At 56.9% G+C, this 17,521-nt stretch overlaps 1 protein-coding gene across 2 annotated transcripts; it reads right to left on the reverse strand.

The window, feature by feature from the left end:
• Nucleotides 1–244: 244 nt before the first annotated feature.
• Nucleotides 245–15,056, reverse strand: MFNG (MFNG O-fucosylpeptide 3-beta-N-acetylglucosaminyltransferase). Of its 2 annotated transcripts, XM_068560781.1 has the most exons (8): nucleotides 14,802–15,056; nucleotides 10,472–10,520; nucleotides 9,959–10,061; nucleotides 9,396–9,549; nucleotides 6,518–6,603; nucleotides 4,475–4,640; nucleotides 2,637–2,722; nucleotides 245–1,185 (listed from the first exon to the last, which is right to left on the reverse strand). In XM_068560781.1, the coding sequence occupies exons 1-8, from the start codon at nucleotides 15,054–15,056 to the stop codon at nucleotides 1,119–1,121; spliced, it is 966 nt and encodes a 321-aa protein (XP_068416882.1). In that variant the 3' UTR covers nucleotides 245–1,118. The 2 variants fall into 2 exon arrangements, with proteins under 2 accessions (XP_068416882.1, XP_068416883.1); XM_068560782.1 differs by lacking the exon at nucleotides 10,472–10,520 and having other exon boundaries at nucleotides 14,795–15,056.
• Nucleotides 15,057–17,521: the final 2,465 nt, after the last annotated feature.

A 17,521-nucleotide genomic window follows, 5' to 3' on the forward strand; every position in this document is an offset into this window, starting at 1 on the left:
CTCACCTACAACCCGCGAGGTAGGTATTCCTTTTCTCATATGAAAAATGAGCAAACAGGCCAGAGAGACCAAGTGGATTCCTCAAGGTCACACAGCCAGCAAGGGTAGGGCAGGGCTGTCTAGCCGAGGGACCCAAATCAACACCACTGCGACAGACAGATCAAAGACCCTGCCCTGGCCAGGAACGACTTTGGCTGCACGTAACAGAAAACTGAACCCAGCAAGGCTTAAACAAATAAGGGTTTAATATTCTTACACAACCAGATGTTGGAAGGGACAGCTGTGGATGATTGTCTTGGCCTTTCCTTCATGGTAGCAAGGTGGCTGCCCTAGACCCAGACATCACACCCACATTCACAGCAGGAAGATGGGGTCTGGGGCTGCAAAACCTTCCCCAGAAGCCTCTCTATTGGCTTTGCTTAATTTGCACTAACAGACAGAGCTCTGGCTCTGGCCAGAGCTGGGTCATATAGTGGCTCCTAACAGAAAGGGAAGCTGGGAAAGTGAGCAAAAGGATCATCATGACTGGCTAGGACCCATTCTGATTCGTCATCTGGGTCTGGACATTCTGATGCTCCAAACAAAATCGGGTGGGGAGCAGGGACTGGAGACTGGTCGGCAATAACAGTATCTGCCGCAGACCCTGGATTCTGCCCTTCTTCCACCTGGGTCCCCTCGGTGGTTGGGGATCCAGCCGAGGAAGCCAGGAGTGGGTGGCCCAGCGCTTGACCCCAGGAGAGTGACTGAGAGACCAGAGGTGGGGGCTCTGACCACACCAAGGGACCCATGCAATTCTCTGGAGAGTTAGGACTCCTGAGCCCGAGCAGCTCAAGGACCCCTACCTTTGTTCAGTTCAGCCACCTAAGGCCCGTGGAAGTCCAGCTCCTGAGGCCTCTCTGGCCCTCACACGGTGCACCTGGTCCTGGGCTGTCCAGCCCACCTCCCAGGGGCTTGGGATGCCTTTACCGCCAGCCACCATCCAATCCTGGGCCTGCCCACCACAGAGGCCCTGCCAGGGACTGCTGCCCACACAGGAACTGCCACGGGTCCTCAAGGCCGCCTGGGAGGCTAAGGACGACCAGAGGCTTCAGCTCAACCTTTGCCCGGAGGTTCAGGGTTCATCGGGCCACCAGCTGTGGGCACCAGGGAGTATCCGGGTAGAGGAGACAATGGAGGGAGCGAAACCTGTGGAGAGACGAGAAATGGACAAGACGGGTCACCCCCACGGGTTCCTGGGGAGCGCGTCACAGATATGCTCTGGAGCAGAGTTTCTCCACCTCAGCACGATGAACACTGGGGGCCAGATAATTCCGGTGTGGGGCTGTCCTGTGCATTGTAGGATACTTAGCAGCACCCCTGGACTCCACCCACTAGATGCCAGCACGCATCCCCTGAGTCCTAACGATCAAAAATGTCCCCACACGCTGCCAATTGTCCCTTAGTGGGGGGCGTTGCGGGGAGCTGCAAAATGGTCCCTGGTTGAGAACCACTGGTTTATAAAGACTTCAAAAGCCCGAGAAACCATGAAGAGGCCTCAGCTGAGGCCACACCATCTGACCGCACATATCTGAGTCCCCAGTTGGCACCAGCCCCACTAGGTAGCAACCTTTAGATTCTAAATCTTCAGGCTTTGAGAGAATTTAACACTGATTCTTAAACGTCTTGGCAGTATAGCCATAGCTTCCACACCTCCACTGATGGGGAGCTCACTCTATTAGCAGGCAGCTCCTTTCCTCTTAGAATTTGAGCCAAACTCTGTCTCCTTGTAATGTCCAACTTGTTCAACACAGCCCTGGTCCCGGCAGCCTTGGGATAGCTGTGAGTCCTCTGCCCCCAGCCAGACAGCTCCGCAGAATTTCAGGGGCAGGAGTGCTGGCTCCCCTAAGGGTTACCCTACAGATAAATCCAAAGTCCAGACAGAGCCTACAAGGCCTTCGGGGGCATGGGGGAGGGTGTTCCCTGCCACCTCCCAAACTGAATCTGACACCACTCTCCTCTCTTCTCCCACATTCCAGTCACACTGGCTTCTTTTACTTCCTTGAGTAGGTCTTGCTCCCCTGCCACAGTATGTCACAGGCTGTGCTCTGAGCTGCCCTACAGCAATCGGGGCTGGGGGTGGGACGGAGGGGGCTGGGCTGAGCAGCCCTAATCCCCCCAGGGAGTCTTTGGGGACAGAACTGGAAGGTGCCTAAGTGGCATTCTAGCCCCCATTCCAACCCTCTATCCATCGAAAAGTATCATCAAAGAAACAAAGAGCCTAAGAAAGATTTTCTTTTCATTTCCCCATGAGTGCCTGGAGCGCCTCCATTAGAGCATCTCCTGTGCTCAGTGAAGAGAGCTCAGTCTTTCACAGGCTCCCAGAGGATCAGGCCTGGGAGAGCCCTTCAGATCCACATCGCTCAGCCTCCTTGTGTTACAAATGGGGCGACTAAGGTCCAGAGAGGGCAAGGCACCTGACCAAGTTCACACAGCAAGCCAGTAACAGAGCAGATACTGAAATCCACTGCCTCCACTCCCAGCTCTGCGCTGTCAGCCACTGGCCTCTCTCACTTCCCTCCCTCCCGGCTCCTCCATCTTTGGATGCCTGGGCGCAGGCCCCACTCCTCCCATCCTACAGTTTCAGCCTCCAGACCCACCTGGAGGAGTCCTCCTCAGGGGAGAAGGGGCCGTGGAGCTTAATGACGTTGAGTTTCCCCTCAAAGACGCCATAGCTGAGGGTGACCTGCGCAGAGAGACACAGAGAAGAGAGTGAAGGGTGCGGGGTGTCCCACTGGCAACTCCACAAGGGGGCAGCATTTGGGCAGAAACAGAGAAGGCACATAAGGCATTTTGAGGGACACAAAAAGCCTGCCTCTGCACCTGAAATTCCACCGTCAGTAACAGGTGTTCCGCTGAGGGCCCCACCCCACTCCCCTTTGACCATGATCCCATTTGTGCCCCCAACGGTCCAGTTTACTAGGGAGGCTGGAACGATTCCCTCATCTACAGATTGGGAAACTGAGGCTCAAGGCAGGAAAGCACCTTTCCAGGAAGTTGCATGCCTGAACGGAGGTTTCCTGAGACCCACTCTAGGGCCTGGGCAATCCGTCTCCACCCAGAGCCTAAGGTCACTCCACGAGAAGTGAGGATGCAGGATGATGACACGTGTCAAGAGGTAGTCAAGCACAGTGGTTAAAGACTGTGGGCTTAGGGGCCACCCAAGCAGGGTTCAAATCCCTCTCTGTCCTCTACTAGCTGTGTGCCACAGTTAGTTCCACTCTCTGGGCCTCAGTTTTTCCATCTGTAGAATGGGAATAATGTTAGGACTCACCCCCACGTGAATGCTGTGAGGAAGCAGAGAGTTAAAGAAGTTAAGGCCCCCAGTGTGGTGCCTGGCACAGCGAGGGATCTGAAAACCCCACCTTTAGGGTGCCCTGGTTTTGGCTATCCAAAATCTGCCCCTCTTTCCTGGCTGTGGTCCTAATGGGACCAATCTGCATCCCCGTTCTAGGCCTGGCCAATCAACTCTAACTCTAGGCGCTAGTAGGAAACAGGTCATGTGACCCAAGTGGGCCATGTGACCAATGAGCGCCAGTCCTGAGATCTGGTGGAAGGAGGAGCTCTCTTCCCATGGGTGGGGTGGAAACCTGGGGCTGCCACCTTGCCAGCATGAGGGCTGAGCCTGCCTGAGAATGAGGCCAACGTGGGGGAGGGCACATGAGAGAGGGGAGGGACAGAGTCTGAGCACCCAGACCCTGCCAGATCTAGCAAGTCAGGCCAAGCCCTCAGCTTCCCAGGTATGCAGGCCCATAAATGACCTTTTCTGTTTAATTAGTCTGTTGCCTCTGTCACTTGCAGCCAAAAGGGCTCTGACTCACACCATGGGGCAGAAGATCCCAGGGGCCTCCCAGCCAGGACCCTCTACGGGGCTGGAAACCCATGAGTTGGAGGGCGTGTCTGCAAGGCAGAGCCAGTTGGACCTCAGCAGAGTCATTACTTGCCAGGTGGTGGGAGGGGTCCCTACCCCTTCCCGAGCCTGACATTACACTTGGATGTCCCTACTGAAGACCTGGTCCTTCCCAGTGACACCTGAGTGAGAAGGAAAAGCAGCAATCAGTAGACGGGTAAGCTTTGGTGAAGGAGAGGGCTGCCGATAGGCAGTTGAAAAGGACTGGCCCCTTCAGAGGGTGCGGGGAGGATGGGAGGTTGAAGAGAGGAGAGAGGGAAGGAGGTAGCATGTGGCGAGCTGGGTGGTCTGAACCTCAAGATGAGCTTCATCTCATGTGTGCAGGTCCCTCCAGCTGGCATTTGGGAACCAGATCAAAGAATTTTAGCATCATAAATGCAGACCCTTGAGGGTTAGAGGTGGAGAGAGCTGAGACACTGCATGCCCTCAAGGGGATCCTTTACCACCCTGGGCCTCAGTTTCCCCATCAATAGGGGAGAGCTCCCACAAACACCTTCCCCAGTGCCACCTGCCCCAAGGCTGGCTCACCTGCTCTGGGAGCTGGGCAGCCCCCAGCAGCTGCAGGGTCTCCAGGTGGGAGTGGAAGAGGGGGCTGGGCTGCAGGTGGCCGCCCAGCTTGCACTCAACGATGTAGCCCACAGTGCAGTCATCAGGCAGCCGGATGAGGGCAGATGTGTCCACGAAGCGGGGGCCACTGAGGGACAGAGTCATGCTGCAGCCACTGACCTAAGGCCTCGACACCTAGAGCCCTCCCTGACTCCCTGAAGACCCTGCCTCTGCCAGGGCCATCTGGGAAAACAGAGCTCGGCTCTAGCATCTGCCTCTTGCATACTGTGTAGCCTTGTGCAAGTCACAAGCCTCGGGGAGCCTCAGTTTCCTCTTCTGTAAAATGGGCATGATAATGGCCCTGCCCTCACAAGGCTGTTGTGAAGATTAAGTGGAGGAAAGGTGAAATGAAGCCCTTTATAAATGTATCCTTTCCTTCTCTCTCTTTCTTTTCATTCATTCACTCATTCATTCATTCATTCTTGAGTTTGAGCATCTACCTGCTGCCAGCCACCATGACACAGAGGCTGAGGACACAGAGATGAGAAAGAAATGCTTCCTGCCCTCAACAGCAGCCCCGATTCTGGAGGGAGACAGATAGAGGAGCAGGTCATTTCAGAGGAGGACTGGTGCTAAGTCAGAGGGAAGCACGAGGCCTGGGGACACAGGGAGGACAAGGTGGATTCCCAGGGGATGTGGCAGGCTTTTGTTTTGCTCTTTACTTAATTATGGCAGTAGCAGTTTTTAAACAGAGTCTTACAGGATGAGCTGGAGTCAGCCAGGTGCCGAGCAGGGGAGGAGCAGTGTTCCAGGCAAGGGCGTCACCTGACTGCATACCCCACGAATGCCGCGGGGGTGCCAGGCGGGGCAGCTTGCCCTGCTGCGCAGGATGCCTGACCGAGGGGTCGAGTGGGTGCAGAAACCCAGCCGTTGCTCCCCTCCCCAGGCTGCACCTGCCCAGAGTGGGTACATTTTTCTAAATCACACAAATGTACCATAGAGGTGGACAGAAGCCTAGATGGGGGCACCCCAGGCACAGGGATGACCCCTGGTTGTGGGTACATGCCTGCTGTCGACAGATACTAGGACAGCACTCCTGCTCCCAGTCAGGGCACAAATTGCCCCCGGAGGACCCCACCCATCCAGGACAGGGCACGGCAGGCTGGTGTGGTGACAGATCACGCAGGCCTTAGAGCCAAACCCAGCAGTTGAGTGACCTTGAACCAATTACTTTGCTTAACCTCTCAGTACCTCAGTTTCCTCAGCCAAGTAGAAATAAGGCCAACACCCCTTCCTCCCTGGGGGCTGTGATACTCTTAGCAAAGCACAGACCTGGCTCAGAGTCAACCCTCAATTCAAGGTAGCGACACTGATGTGGCTGTGAATAACAGCCCGCTCGGCAGACCTCAAGAGGCTAGACCTTTGCCACGTCCTCTCTAGAATATCAGTACCCCCACCAGGTACTGAGGGCTTCCACTACTCCCACGATCCCCCGCAGTCTGAGCCCTCTAGGACCATCCCAGCTCAAATGCCACCTCTTCCAGGAAGCCTTCCCTCCTTTCCCCAAGCAGAAGGCCCTACTCCCTCCTCTGAGTGCCCCTCCAGTTGGCCTTCACCTCCCCTGTGACAGTGACCAGTCAGAAGAGGGCTGAAAATGGGACCTAATGTTTGCCGGGCTCCTGCCAGGTGCCAGCCCAGACACTTTTTCATTTAACCCTTACAACAACCACTGGCCATTGTACTATCAGGTCCATTTTACAGATGGGGGCACTGAGGCTCCTGGAGATTACACAACTTGCCTGTGTGTGGCAGAGTGCACTAGGCGGTGTACCCCCAAGGGCATGGTGACAGGTGGCTTGCTCACCACTGTGTAACTCTGTGATGCAGCGGGAATGAGAGGTAGTTTCTCCTGAGCTCTCTCTCAAGCCCTTCCTGCTGCAAAGGCCCCACCCACACACCAGCCAACACCGCCTCTCTGCATCCCCCCCCACCACCTCTTCCACCAGTCTTTAGGTCTCTGCTTACCTGGCCCATGGGGCCATCTTCAAAGCCAGTTTGCGGTTGATGCAGAAGCCGGCACCCCCGGTGGCAAACCAGAACTGTACCAGCCTCTGTGGGGAGAGATGGGGAGGGCCAAAATGTAGGGTGACCTGGGGTGGGGGCAACAGCCAGGCCCCCCCTTACCCCCAACCAGCATGGCTCAAAACTTTTTACTTCACATCTCACTAGAGTCTTCCTACAGCCTGACATTATTATGCCCATTTTATAGATAAGGAAACCGAGACCCAAAGTCACATAGCTATTTAAGAATGATGGGGACACCAATTAGACCCCAATCTGGCTGGATTTCAGTTAAAGAGGACACATATCCTATTTGTCTACCCAGTGCACCTTATCCCTATCCTCAGAGAAACATCCCCGTGTGGTTCAGGAGGGACTGCCCAACACAGCACCTGCTCCCATAGGCCACAGATACGGGCAGGTGCCCCAGGAATGATGGATCACAAGACCACACCTTTGACCCAGTGACTGGCTCAGCGACAGGCACATGACTCAGCCAGCCAATCAGAGTCCTCGCCTGAGTTCCATATGCTGTGAGGGAGAGATGCTTTTACAGGGTCACCAGTAAATATAATCCTGATGCCATTTACACCGGGCCATGTACACTGGCCTCGCCACTCCCAACTCCTGGGACCAAGAAAGCTTTTCTGCAAAAGGAGAGAATGAGGTCTCATGGAGGAAAGAGAGAAGGGCAGGCAGGCCTGTGAGCCCCTGAAGCCAGCAAACCCCTTGGCATTTCAATCTCAGCAACCAATACCACCCCTTTGGGGTGTAAACCACTTTCTGCCCTCACCCAACATCACCATGGCCCAAGGCCTCTTCTACCTCCTCTGTGAGGACCTGTGAATTCACCCATGAATTTCTTTAAGGCTTTTGAGAAACACTGAACCTTTTCAGCTGTACCATCTCTTGGTCAAACAAGTGCCCTAAAGTTACCTTCTCCCAAGTACAGAGTTGGTGCTTCATTGATGCATGTTGCATTGGGTTGGGTTACCTCCCACGATGCAGCAGTGAGAAGAGCCGTGGGCAGGGAGCTGGAAAGTGGAGGGGCCCCCGCCTCCTCCACTGCACAGCTGTGTAACCTTGAGAAAGTTCCTGCCCCTCTCTGTACCTCAGATTTGTCACCTGTGAGTACAACATTGGCTCCAGTTCTGAAATCCAATGGCTCTCCTGGCCCAGAGGTGTCCTCCTCCTAAAGACCTCTACGAGCTTACTTCTGGAAACTCTGCCCTCTTAGAGAGAGGTCAGGCCTCAAACAGGCAGAATGAATGGTTTCTTGAGGACCTGACACACAGGAGGTGCCCAATAAATGCTTGTTTAATGAATTAATGAGGGCAGGGCTTCCACTCCCAGAGAACTATAGCAACATCAGCAGTGACCATGCAAGCGCCTAACCCTGAGCACGGACTGCGGAGCCCTGTGCTGCAGGTGAGGTGACCAAGGTGCACAGAACTGAGGTCACTTGACTGAGGTCCCAGAGCTGGGACTGACTCCAAGCCCAAGCCCTTGTCCCCTTTGCTGTCCTACCCTGGGGGATGCCAGGGTCTTAACAGGCCAGGACACTTTGGAGCAGAGTCCTGGGATCCCGCTGGTGGGGTGTCTGACAAGGAGGGCATTCATGCACGTTGTGAGGTCGGGGACTGGGTGTGCCCAGGACTGGGTGTGTCCTGAACCAGCACAGGAAGAACACAGCTCAGAGATGAGGCTGAGATGAGTCGGGTGCTGATTGATAACGCTCACTAGTGTCCACCACGTGCCAGATCCCGTTCCAAGCCCTTGGATAGATGACCGCATTTAATTCTTTTTTTGCTCACAATGGCCCTATGAGGTAGTGACTGTTTTCACTGATTTTACAGATAAGGAAACCGAGGCACAGAGAGGTGAGGTGACTTCATTCAAGGTCACAAAGCCAGGAGGTAGCAGGGCTGGTATGTGAACCCTAGGAGTCAGGTTCCAGAGCGGAGCTCTCAAACCCTTAGGTCAGGGATGAGGTGGTGTGGGAGTCTGGAGGACCCCGCGGCTCACCTGGCATCAGCTCGCTCATACGCGCTCCCCCAAGGCCCAGGAAGATTTAATTAGGGCTCAGAGGCTGATTAGCTGCAGATAATTAAGGTTCTGTGTTTCCTGCTCTCGGTTTCCCTAGTGAAGCAGATGGTGACCCTGGGAGGGAGAAAACCCCACAACTGGCCCAGCTCCTGCTCCAGGCACCACGTCTAGAGAGGGGGACCCATGGCCTGACTCTTCACAGGGGCCACGGGAGCCCTAGGGGCAAAATCTGGCGACCTAAACCTGTCCATTCAGGTCTGGAGCTGAAGCTGGTGCTGGGGACCCTGTTGTGCAAGGTGTCAACTCAGTTGCTGGTTAGTGAAATCTGGAAAGAGGAGGGGTGTCTAGAGGAGAGGAGGGGAGGGGAGGGTTCAGGGGCTCCCGGCAGCCACAATTCACTACCCTGCCCAGCAGATTCAGCATTTTAACAATTTGTACAACTACATGGTGATACCGGGTGGCTAGGAGCCCCGCCGTGGAGTCAGGAAGCCTCAACTCACCCCCCCATGCTCACTCTGTGACCAGGACGAGCCCCTGCTCCTCCGTGGCCGAGGCCCTACTAAGCGCCAGTCTCTGTGCCTTACCTGCATTATCTCAATCTCCCCATTTCATAAAGGAGGAGACTGAGGATCACAGGCGAAGCCACCAGCCCAGACACACCCGGATGCAGCCAAATCTGAAACCCAGAAAACCCACCGGACCCCTCCACAGCCCCGCCCCCGAATGGCCCCGCCCCGCATGGCCCCGCCCCCGGGGCCAGCGGCCAATGCACGAAGGAGGCAGCGAGGGAACCGACCGTGCGGTTGTTCGGCTGCGGCTCGGAAGCGTGGATAGGCCGGTTCAGGCTGGGCCGGCCGATGTAGACGTCGCGGGTCCACGGCAAGGTTTTTAGCAGCTTCAGCAGCGCCCTCGGGTTCAGGTAGTTGTCGTCATCCACATGACAGAACCACCTGTGGGGATGGAATGCGGGACAGTGAACTTGGAGGGGGTTCCCAAGGGCTGCCAGCCAGCCAGACTCTGCCCTGCGCCCTCATAATCAGTCAACAGAGTTATGGGGTGGGGGAGGCTAACATTGAAGGCACCTGTTCTGTGCCAGGCAGCGTCTGGTGTAAGCTCATGAGGAAGTTGTGCCCACTTCACAGGTGGGAACCAAGACTCAGGAAGGTTAAGACACTTGCCCAAGGTCACACAGCCGGTGAATAGCAGAATTTGAATCCCATCTGTCTGCCCAGAGACAGACCCCAGCAGGCCCTACATGTGATTAAATTCACAGGGCCCGGACAACTTTACTTTTTTGACAAGACACCTCATTTAGGAACTGGCCTGAGGCAAAGGTCACGCCTGCCCCCTAAGACTCACCTCAGTCCACTGGCCAAGAAGGCATCAAACTCAGCAGCCATCTTGCAGGACAGGGCAGGGTGGCTGTGCTCCGCGGAGCAGTTGGTGACCACGAGGTGGGACCCTGAATAAGGGAGGACAGGTCAGGGGCCCCTGCCCAGCTCCTCCCAACAGCCCTACACAGTGTGAGAATGCAGAGGAAGGCGGGGCCTCAGAAAGCCTGGAGCAGTGCATCCAGTCCCATTTTACATATGGGGAAACTGAGGTCAGGGGGTGCTGACCTGCCCAGGACCCTGGAGCTAATGGACAGTAGGCCGGGCTGGGACCCAGGTGTCCAGGGTCTTGTCCAGCACAGTCCCTCCCCACACCCATACCCGTTTCCAGGGAAGAAGCCTGCTCCCCTCCTGGGCAAAAGGGGAATCCACGTGTGACAAGGGTGGGCAGCCCTGTTTCCTGGGGAACCCCAGGCCAGGGGACAGCCACCCCAGCTTTCCCTGGCAACAGCCGAGGGGCCCCCAACCCACCCAGAGTTACCCAGTCTCTCCTGGAGGCCTTCATCCAGGCTGTCGGTGAAGATGAACGTCTAGGAAGGAGAGAGGAATCAGGACTGGGGTCGGCCAAGGAGAGTCCCGGGCCAGCCCACAGCCCACCACAGCCAAGTCCAGGTGGATACACACATGGCAGACCTCTGTCCTCCTTCAGTGATGGACACACACCCCTCTCACAGTCACACGCTCCTTTAGGACAACATGACTTCCTCAGCTACCCAACCCACCCCCCCATACAACACACACAACCCAGCTTTTGTACAACTTCGCGGTATACACCAGCCCATCAGTCTCACACTCAGCCCCCTTACAGACCAGCACCCACAGGGTCCCTACCAGAGTCACACACCCTTAGCAGAATCACACCTCCATCAACCACACACACACACACACACATCACACATCACATCACACACACATCACATCACACACATCACATCACACACACATACATCACACACACACAAACACATCACACATCACATAACACACACATCACATCACACACATGCATCACACATCACACACATCACACACACATCACATCACACACATGCATCACACATCACACACATCACACACACATCACATCACACACACACATCACACATCACATCACACACACACACGTCACATCACATCACACATCACACACACATCACACACACACATCACACATCACATCACACACACATCACACATCACATCACACACACACATCACACGTCACATCACACATTACACACCACACGTCACATCACACAGCACATCACACACACATCACACATCACATCACACATCACACACCACACATCACATCACACATCACACATCACATCACACACACATCACAGTCCCGCTTGGCCCCTCCACATATACAGAACCCTAAACACTTGTTCAGTAGACAGACCCACACACTAGAACACCAAACTACTTAGGGAGACGGTCACGACTTTCACAGCCACACAAACTCCCTGTGCAAGTGTCGGGGCCCTTACACATCTCCCAGATAGGAGAGGTGACCCACCAACAGCATTCATACACCCGGTCCCCCATGACCTCACTAAACCTCCAGACAGGTGTTATGATCTGTCCCCTTCGCAGATGGCAAAACGGAAGGTAAGTGATGGAGCAAGGCTGTGCGGTTGGCGGGAGGTGAGCTGGGATTTGAACCCAGCCTGGACCTCTCCCCGCCCTCAACTCCCGCTACAGCCAGACTTTTCCCTGGGGGTCTAGCAGGCACCTCAGACTGAGGGCGAGAACACCGAGCACCCAAGCACCCCCAGACCTGGGCTCCTCTCACTCTTCCCCATCTTGCTGAAACCCAACACCTTGGGGTCACCGTGCCTCCTCTCTTTCTCTCACACCCACATCCAGTCTGTCAACAAATTCTGTCCACCCAGCTTTCAAACTGCCCAGGGTGCACCCTCTACCTCGAGCCTCCGCGGCCAGCCCTCGGTCCAGCCCACCCTCGTCACCTCCTGCCCGTTTTGCTGCAGTCACCTTTTCCCTGCTCTCCCTGCTCTGTCCTGCCCCACCCCAAGTCTGTTTTCAACACAGCCCCCGGGGGAGCCTGTAAAATAAATCAGACCTTTCTTGCCCTGCTCCCTGGCAAACTTTTGCCACCAAACAGTCACCCAGATAGTGGAACTCTCTCAAGTTTGGAGCGTGGGCCAAATGGGCCAGGGAATGCCTGTGAATGAATCGGTGGGGGGAGGCGGAAGGGAGGGGTCCCCGCAGCAGGGCCCGGGGGCCGAGCAGGGTGCATGAGGCTGGTGTTTCGGTCCCCAGGAATCCTGAGGCTGGCAAAGAGCGGCGGGCAGAGTTTCCTCTGAGCTGAGGGTTGCATTTGATTTGTTCAAGGAGGGACTCTGACAATGGTTAAAACCTTGCAGGAAAACAAAGGGACAGACAGCCTGCTGGGGTCAGGGGAGGGGTGGCCGGGGGCCATCTGCTGCAGAGGAGGGGAGAAGTGGGGCCATTGTTGCTCCCCCCATCCCCCACCCACCCTCCTCGAGGACTGTGGGGAAGAGGAAGACCCCCCCCTGAATCACAAAACGTGCCTCCCCCAAGCCCGCCCCCTTTGCCTGGGACAAAGGCCCCACACGAGCCCCAGCTCGCTGCCACAAAGGCCCACCTGCCACCCGGCTGCCTTAACCAGCTGGGGCGGGTGCCCAGCCCTGGAGTTAACCAGCTCAGGACCGCTCCTGATAGCAGAGCTGAAAGAGGCTCCGAGACTCTCCCGCCCTGTGTGGCTGGGGAAACTGAGGCTGAACGGTGGAAGGCCTTGGCCGAGGTCACAGGAAGAGATAAGCCAAAGGGTAGAAACGAAGGGGGCCCAGATGCAGTGGCACGAGTGGGTCTCTCTGTCTCCTCTCCTCTTCCTCTGAGTATCTTTCCTTTTTTCAACTCTGCCTTAAAGGACAAGATTTCTAGACTCTGCCCCTTGTGGTAGGGGCAGGGGTGGGGGGAGTGGGAGTGTCCAACTGAGTGAATTCATCTCCTACCTCTGCTTAACCTTGCTCAGTTTCCTCACCTGTAAACTGAGAATATCAATACCTACCACTCGGGTTGTTGTGAGGGTTCAGTAGAGTGATGCACCCGATATGCTGTCACTTAGATGCTGAGCATCTGGCAGGCACTCCCTCTGGCTGCCTGCTTAGCATCTGGGACTGAGCTCAGGGCACAGAGGGGGGCTGCTTGCCTCTCCTCTGCCGGCCTGGTCCTGCCAGACCCAGACACCCAGGCTGGATGCCCAAGTGACTAGGCAGCTCTGGGATCCCGGGTCTCAGCAGAGAAGGAGGGGCCCCAGCGGGAGATGGCAGGCGGGTCCTACTGGGCTCTGCCCCCTCAGGCCTTGGGGGCAAGCACTTCCTCCTCTCTGGCCTCAGTTTCCTCATCCGGAGCAAGCGCACCACCATAGTGATCAAGACGAGACAGGAAAGGGCCTCTGACCACGTGAGGCCATGCTCCCGGGTACACGCAGACACAGCACCATAAACAGGAAGGTCTGCGGGGAGGGCCAGGCTGGGCGGCTTCCGCAAGCGGATCCAGAATCTCCCCAAGATGAGAAGCTGTGCAGAGCCCCAGGGAAGAGCCTGGGGTGTTAGGGGTACAGCAAGGAGAGGGTTAATCCAGGGTGCTAGGAAATCCGGGCAGGGGTGCCCCCTCCCCAGGGGGCCCTGGCCTCTTCCAGGCACCACCTCCCCCCTCCTTGGTCTCCAGGAGCCCCCAACCCCCTCCGAAGGCTCATCACTTCCACTGAGCCAAAGTGGGGACAGTGTGTGTGTGTGTGTGTGTGTGTGTGTGTGTGTGAGAATCTGCCTCTCCCCCTCCCCCAGGGATGACTCCCAGCACCCCCAAATCACTGACTTTGCTTGAGGAGGGCACTGGATGTGAGGAGGGGAAGAGCCAGAAGGGACTCAGCGTGTCAGGGCCACCTCCCCAGAAAGACAGAAGCCGCGCACCCCTGTGACACACACGCCTCTTGTCACGGCACATCTAACACTGACGCCGGCTCCATGCGGGTGAGCATGCACGCGGGTGTACACACACACACAATCCCAATGCCAGGCAGACCTCTGCCCTGCCCTTCTGCCCACCACTACCTCAGCCGCCACCATCGCAGCACACACCCCACCTCCCTCGCCCGGAAAGTGCCCCACAGGAAATGGAGCACAGGAGGTGAGGTGCCACCGCCCTGGGCACACCCTGGGCAGCAGAGGCGTGGGGGCAGGGGCTGTCAGGAATTCTGAAAGGATGCCCCCCTGCCGCTCTCCCTGAACAGGCCCCCCCCAGACTGTCCCCTCCTCAGCGGCTCAGTCCCTGTGCTCCACCCTCAAAGCCAGGGCAGGACAGCATCCAGGGCCTGGACAGGGGGCGGCCTGGCCTGGGCGCATGCCAGAGGCAGGACCTCTCGGGGGCCTCTGTCCCAGCTGCCCAACACCCCCCCTTGCCCCCGATGCCAGGCTGGGCCAGGGTGGGCAGAAACGAAACCTGTGCCAGGACAACCAGGGAATCGAGGGACCACCCCCCAGAAGGGACCCAGGAGCCCGGGGTAGGGGCCCAGCCTGGCCCCAGAAGAAACGAAGCAGTGGGCCTGAGGAGCACCTGGCCCCGGGGCCAGCAAGGGACACAGTCAGGGCCGCAGGAGCCCCTGATCCTTCCAGGAAGGAGCGAGAAGACAGCCCAGGTGCGGCAGGTGGGTGAGCAGCTTCTCCCTCGAGGCCGCCAGGGACCCCAGCTTGGTAGAAAGTCCTCTGTGAGTCCCTCAGACCAGAGGCCACTCCTGGGGCCCGCAGTCACCCGCTTGTCACCTGTTCCCTGGTCCTGGAGACCCACGTGTCGAGCAGCAGCTCCAGGCGGGAGCGGTGGAAGGCCCGGGTTGTCTTGACTGCGATGAAGACATCGTGCAGCTGCAGCTCGGGCGGCCGAGGGCTTGGCGGGCTCAGCCCGGGGGTCTCCGGCACGCCCTGCGGGGATGGGCTTGAGTAGTACCGTAGGGAGAGGAGCCCCATGCACAGCAGGGTGAGCAGGACTCCAGCCAGGCCCCGGAGGAGCCGGCACTGCATTGGCCCTGGGACCCCAGACGGCTCAGCCCCCAAATCCCAACCAGACGGGGAGGGGAGGCTGGTCAGGCAGGAGCCCCGGCAAAGGCAAAGGTCTGCCAGGCATGGGGGGCAGGCCAGGAGGGGAGAGGTGGGAGTCGGTGCTCTGGACCCGGAGGCCGAGCCATGGCAGCCCCGCTGCCGCTGCCGCCAGCCCTCCACCTGCTCCCAGGCCCTCCCTCCCACTGCCGGCTCTGGGGCGCCTGGCCCCGCCCCTGCCTCCAGGGCAGCCCAGGGGCGGGGCCGGCCCAGGGGAGCCCAGAGGTGGCTGAAAAAGTGTCACCGGCTGAAGGGACAGCCCAGCCCTGCCTGCTGCTGCCGGGGGGGGGGGGGGGGCAACAACAAGACCTCCATGCCAGATGGAAGGGAGGGGCCCTCCAGCCCTCCCACTCCCCAGAGATCCCCAGCTAAGCTCATTCAATACCCAGTATCTTCTGGTGTCCAGCCTCCCAGCTTTTGCTCACGCTGTTTCTCGTCCTGGATGCTCTTCCCCAGCACCCACCATCCTCACCCACGTTCCTTCCACCAGGCTTAATTCTATCTGGACTTCAAGGCTCAGCTCAAGGGTTCCCTCCTCCAGCAAGCCTCCCAGCCTCTGGGGCTCCCCCAGTAGTTAGCTCAGTTCCTCTGGTCTTCACAACAGTGTTAGAATTATTTCCAGTTCATAGCTGGGCACATAAGGCTCAGAATGATCTAAGATGATCCAGCAGCTCAGCCACAGAGCCAGGTAGAACCCAGGTCACTGGCCCTCGTCTGGCCCACCAGAGGCCCCTGAGGGTGCCTGTCCTGCTGTGGCCCACTGGAGCCCATCTTGCTCAGCAGTCTTTATTGCTGCCTCTCTCCCAGCCAGGCCAGTGGACAGAGGACCCTCTGCAGCTACCACCTCCATCTTGTTTTGTACAAGGTCACTCATATCTTGTCCTCCCTCTGCTAGAACCCTGATGGCTCCCATCTCCCTCAGAACAAAAGCCAAAGATCAGACACCAGCCTACAGGCCCTGTGTAAGGGGGGCCCTGTTACCTCCAACCCCATCTCCTACCATCTTCCCCTTGCTTCCTCACTCCAGACCCAGTGGGCTTCTGGCCAGTTCAGGGACACACCCACCTCAGGACCTTTGCACATGCTGTTCCTGCCTGGGTCTCTCCCTAGAGATCCATACACCTCACCCTCACCTCTTTCAAGTCTACACAAATGTCTTCTACGTGAAGCCTTCCCAGAACACCTTATTTAAATTGGAATCCCTTCTCCCTCGTCCTTCCCAGCCCCCCAGGCTCTCCTTCCCAGGCCCCTTTTTCTGCTGTTTTCTCCATAGCACTTCTCATCTTCCAACACCCTGTATATTTTATTTATTGTCTGTCTTCCTCATGAGAATATGAGGGCAGGGATTTCTGTTTATTCACTGAATCCCCAGTGCCTAGAACAGTGCCTGGCACATGGTAGGAGCTCAATCAATATTTGTTAATTAAACACAAGAAAGTACCAGATGGCTGGTGAATTGCATTAGCCCCATAAAGGGAGAGGAAAGGAAAAGCAACCCTTTTGAGTCACCGTTCTATGGGCCAGCCCCGTGCCAGGCCCCTTCACAGTCTGTCTTCTCAGAATGGCATCACCAAGGGATGATCCCGTGGTTCATGCCACACAAACCAGGGTTCAAATCCTGATTGGGGCACTCCCTAGCTGTGTGACTCTGGGCAAGTTACTTCACCTCTCTGAACTTTACTTTCATTTGTCAGATGGGGGCAAAAATAAGACTCGGTGAAGATTAAAGGATTGGTGGGCTTCTCCACCCCCATGGAAAAGGCACCTAAGATGGGACCAGCTACTGGGCTCCTGCATCTTCACCCAGACTCATATGTCCATAGACTAAGCACTAGGCCAGGCACACAGCAAGGAAGTGGGGAGGTTTGTTTACCCAAATGAGCATGACCCAGTCTCCATGGCCAGGGAGCCCAGAGCCACCCACAGAGACCCACCATCCTGCCACAAAGCAGAGCATGGCATGGCCCAGGAGAATTCCCAAGGGCTGGGAGAATCAGGCAGGCTTTGTGGAGATGGTGTCTGAGCCAGACCTCAAATTTAAGCTGCCCCCGACCCCTGGATGTGGACTTCTCAGCCTCATTTCCTACCACTCCCCAGGTGGCCAATCTCAACCCATTTTCTGCCTCTGAGCCTTTGCTCTTGAGGTTCCCTCCACCTAGTATACCCACTCCCCCAAAACCTCCCAGGAGCCTGCCCAAATTCATCACTGTGACTGAGGACAGTCATAGGAGGACTAAGAACATATAGGCATGTAAGTCCAATAAGTGCTTCCTGAAGAAAGGAATCCCACAACGCAAGCTCAAGTAGCACCTCCTGCAGTAAGGCCACCTAGATTTCTCCCATTGGAGGTGACCATCCTCTCCAGTGAAGCAGTCTCAGGGACCTGGTAA

Source organism: Eschrichtius robustus, chromosome 13, assembly GCF_028021215.1.
Source record: "Eschrichtius robustus isolate mEscRob2 chromosome 13, mEscRob2.pri, whole genome shotgun sequence".
NCBI lineage: Eukaryota > Metazoa > Chordata > Mammalia > Artiodactyla > Eschrichtiidae > Eschrichtius > Eschrichtius robustus.

Excerpts from the sequence above, each read along its gene's own strand:
- MFNG (XM_068560781.1), bottom strand. The coding sequence starts at position 15,056 with ATGCAGTGCCGGCTCCTCCGGGGCCTGGCTGGAGTCCTGCTCACCCTG. Across the intron at positions 10,062-10,471 it reads AGGCCTCCAGGAGAGACTGG|GGTCCCACCTCGTGGTCACC; the intron begins GTAACTCTGGGT and ends TCCCTTATTCAG. Across the intron at positions 9,550-9,958 it reads TTCTTGGCCAGTGGACTGAG|GTGGTTCTGTCATGTGGATG; the intron begins GTGAGTCTTAGG and ends CCATCCCCACAG.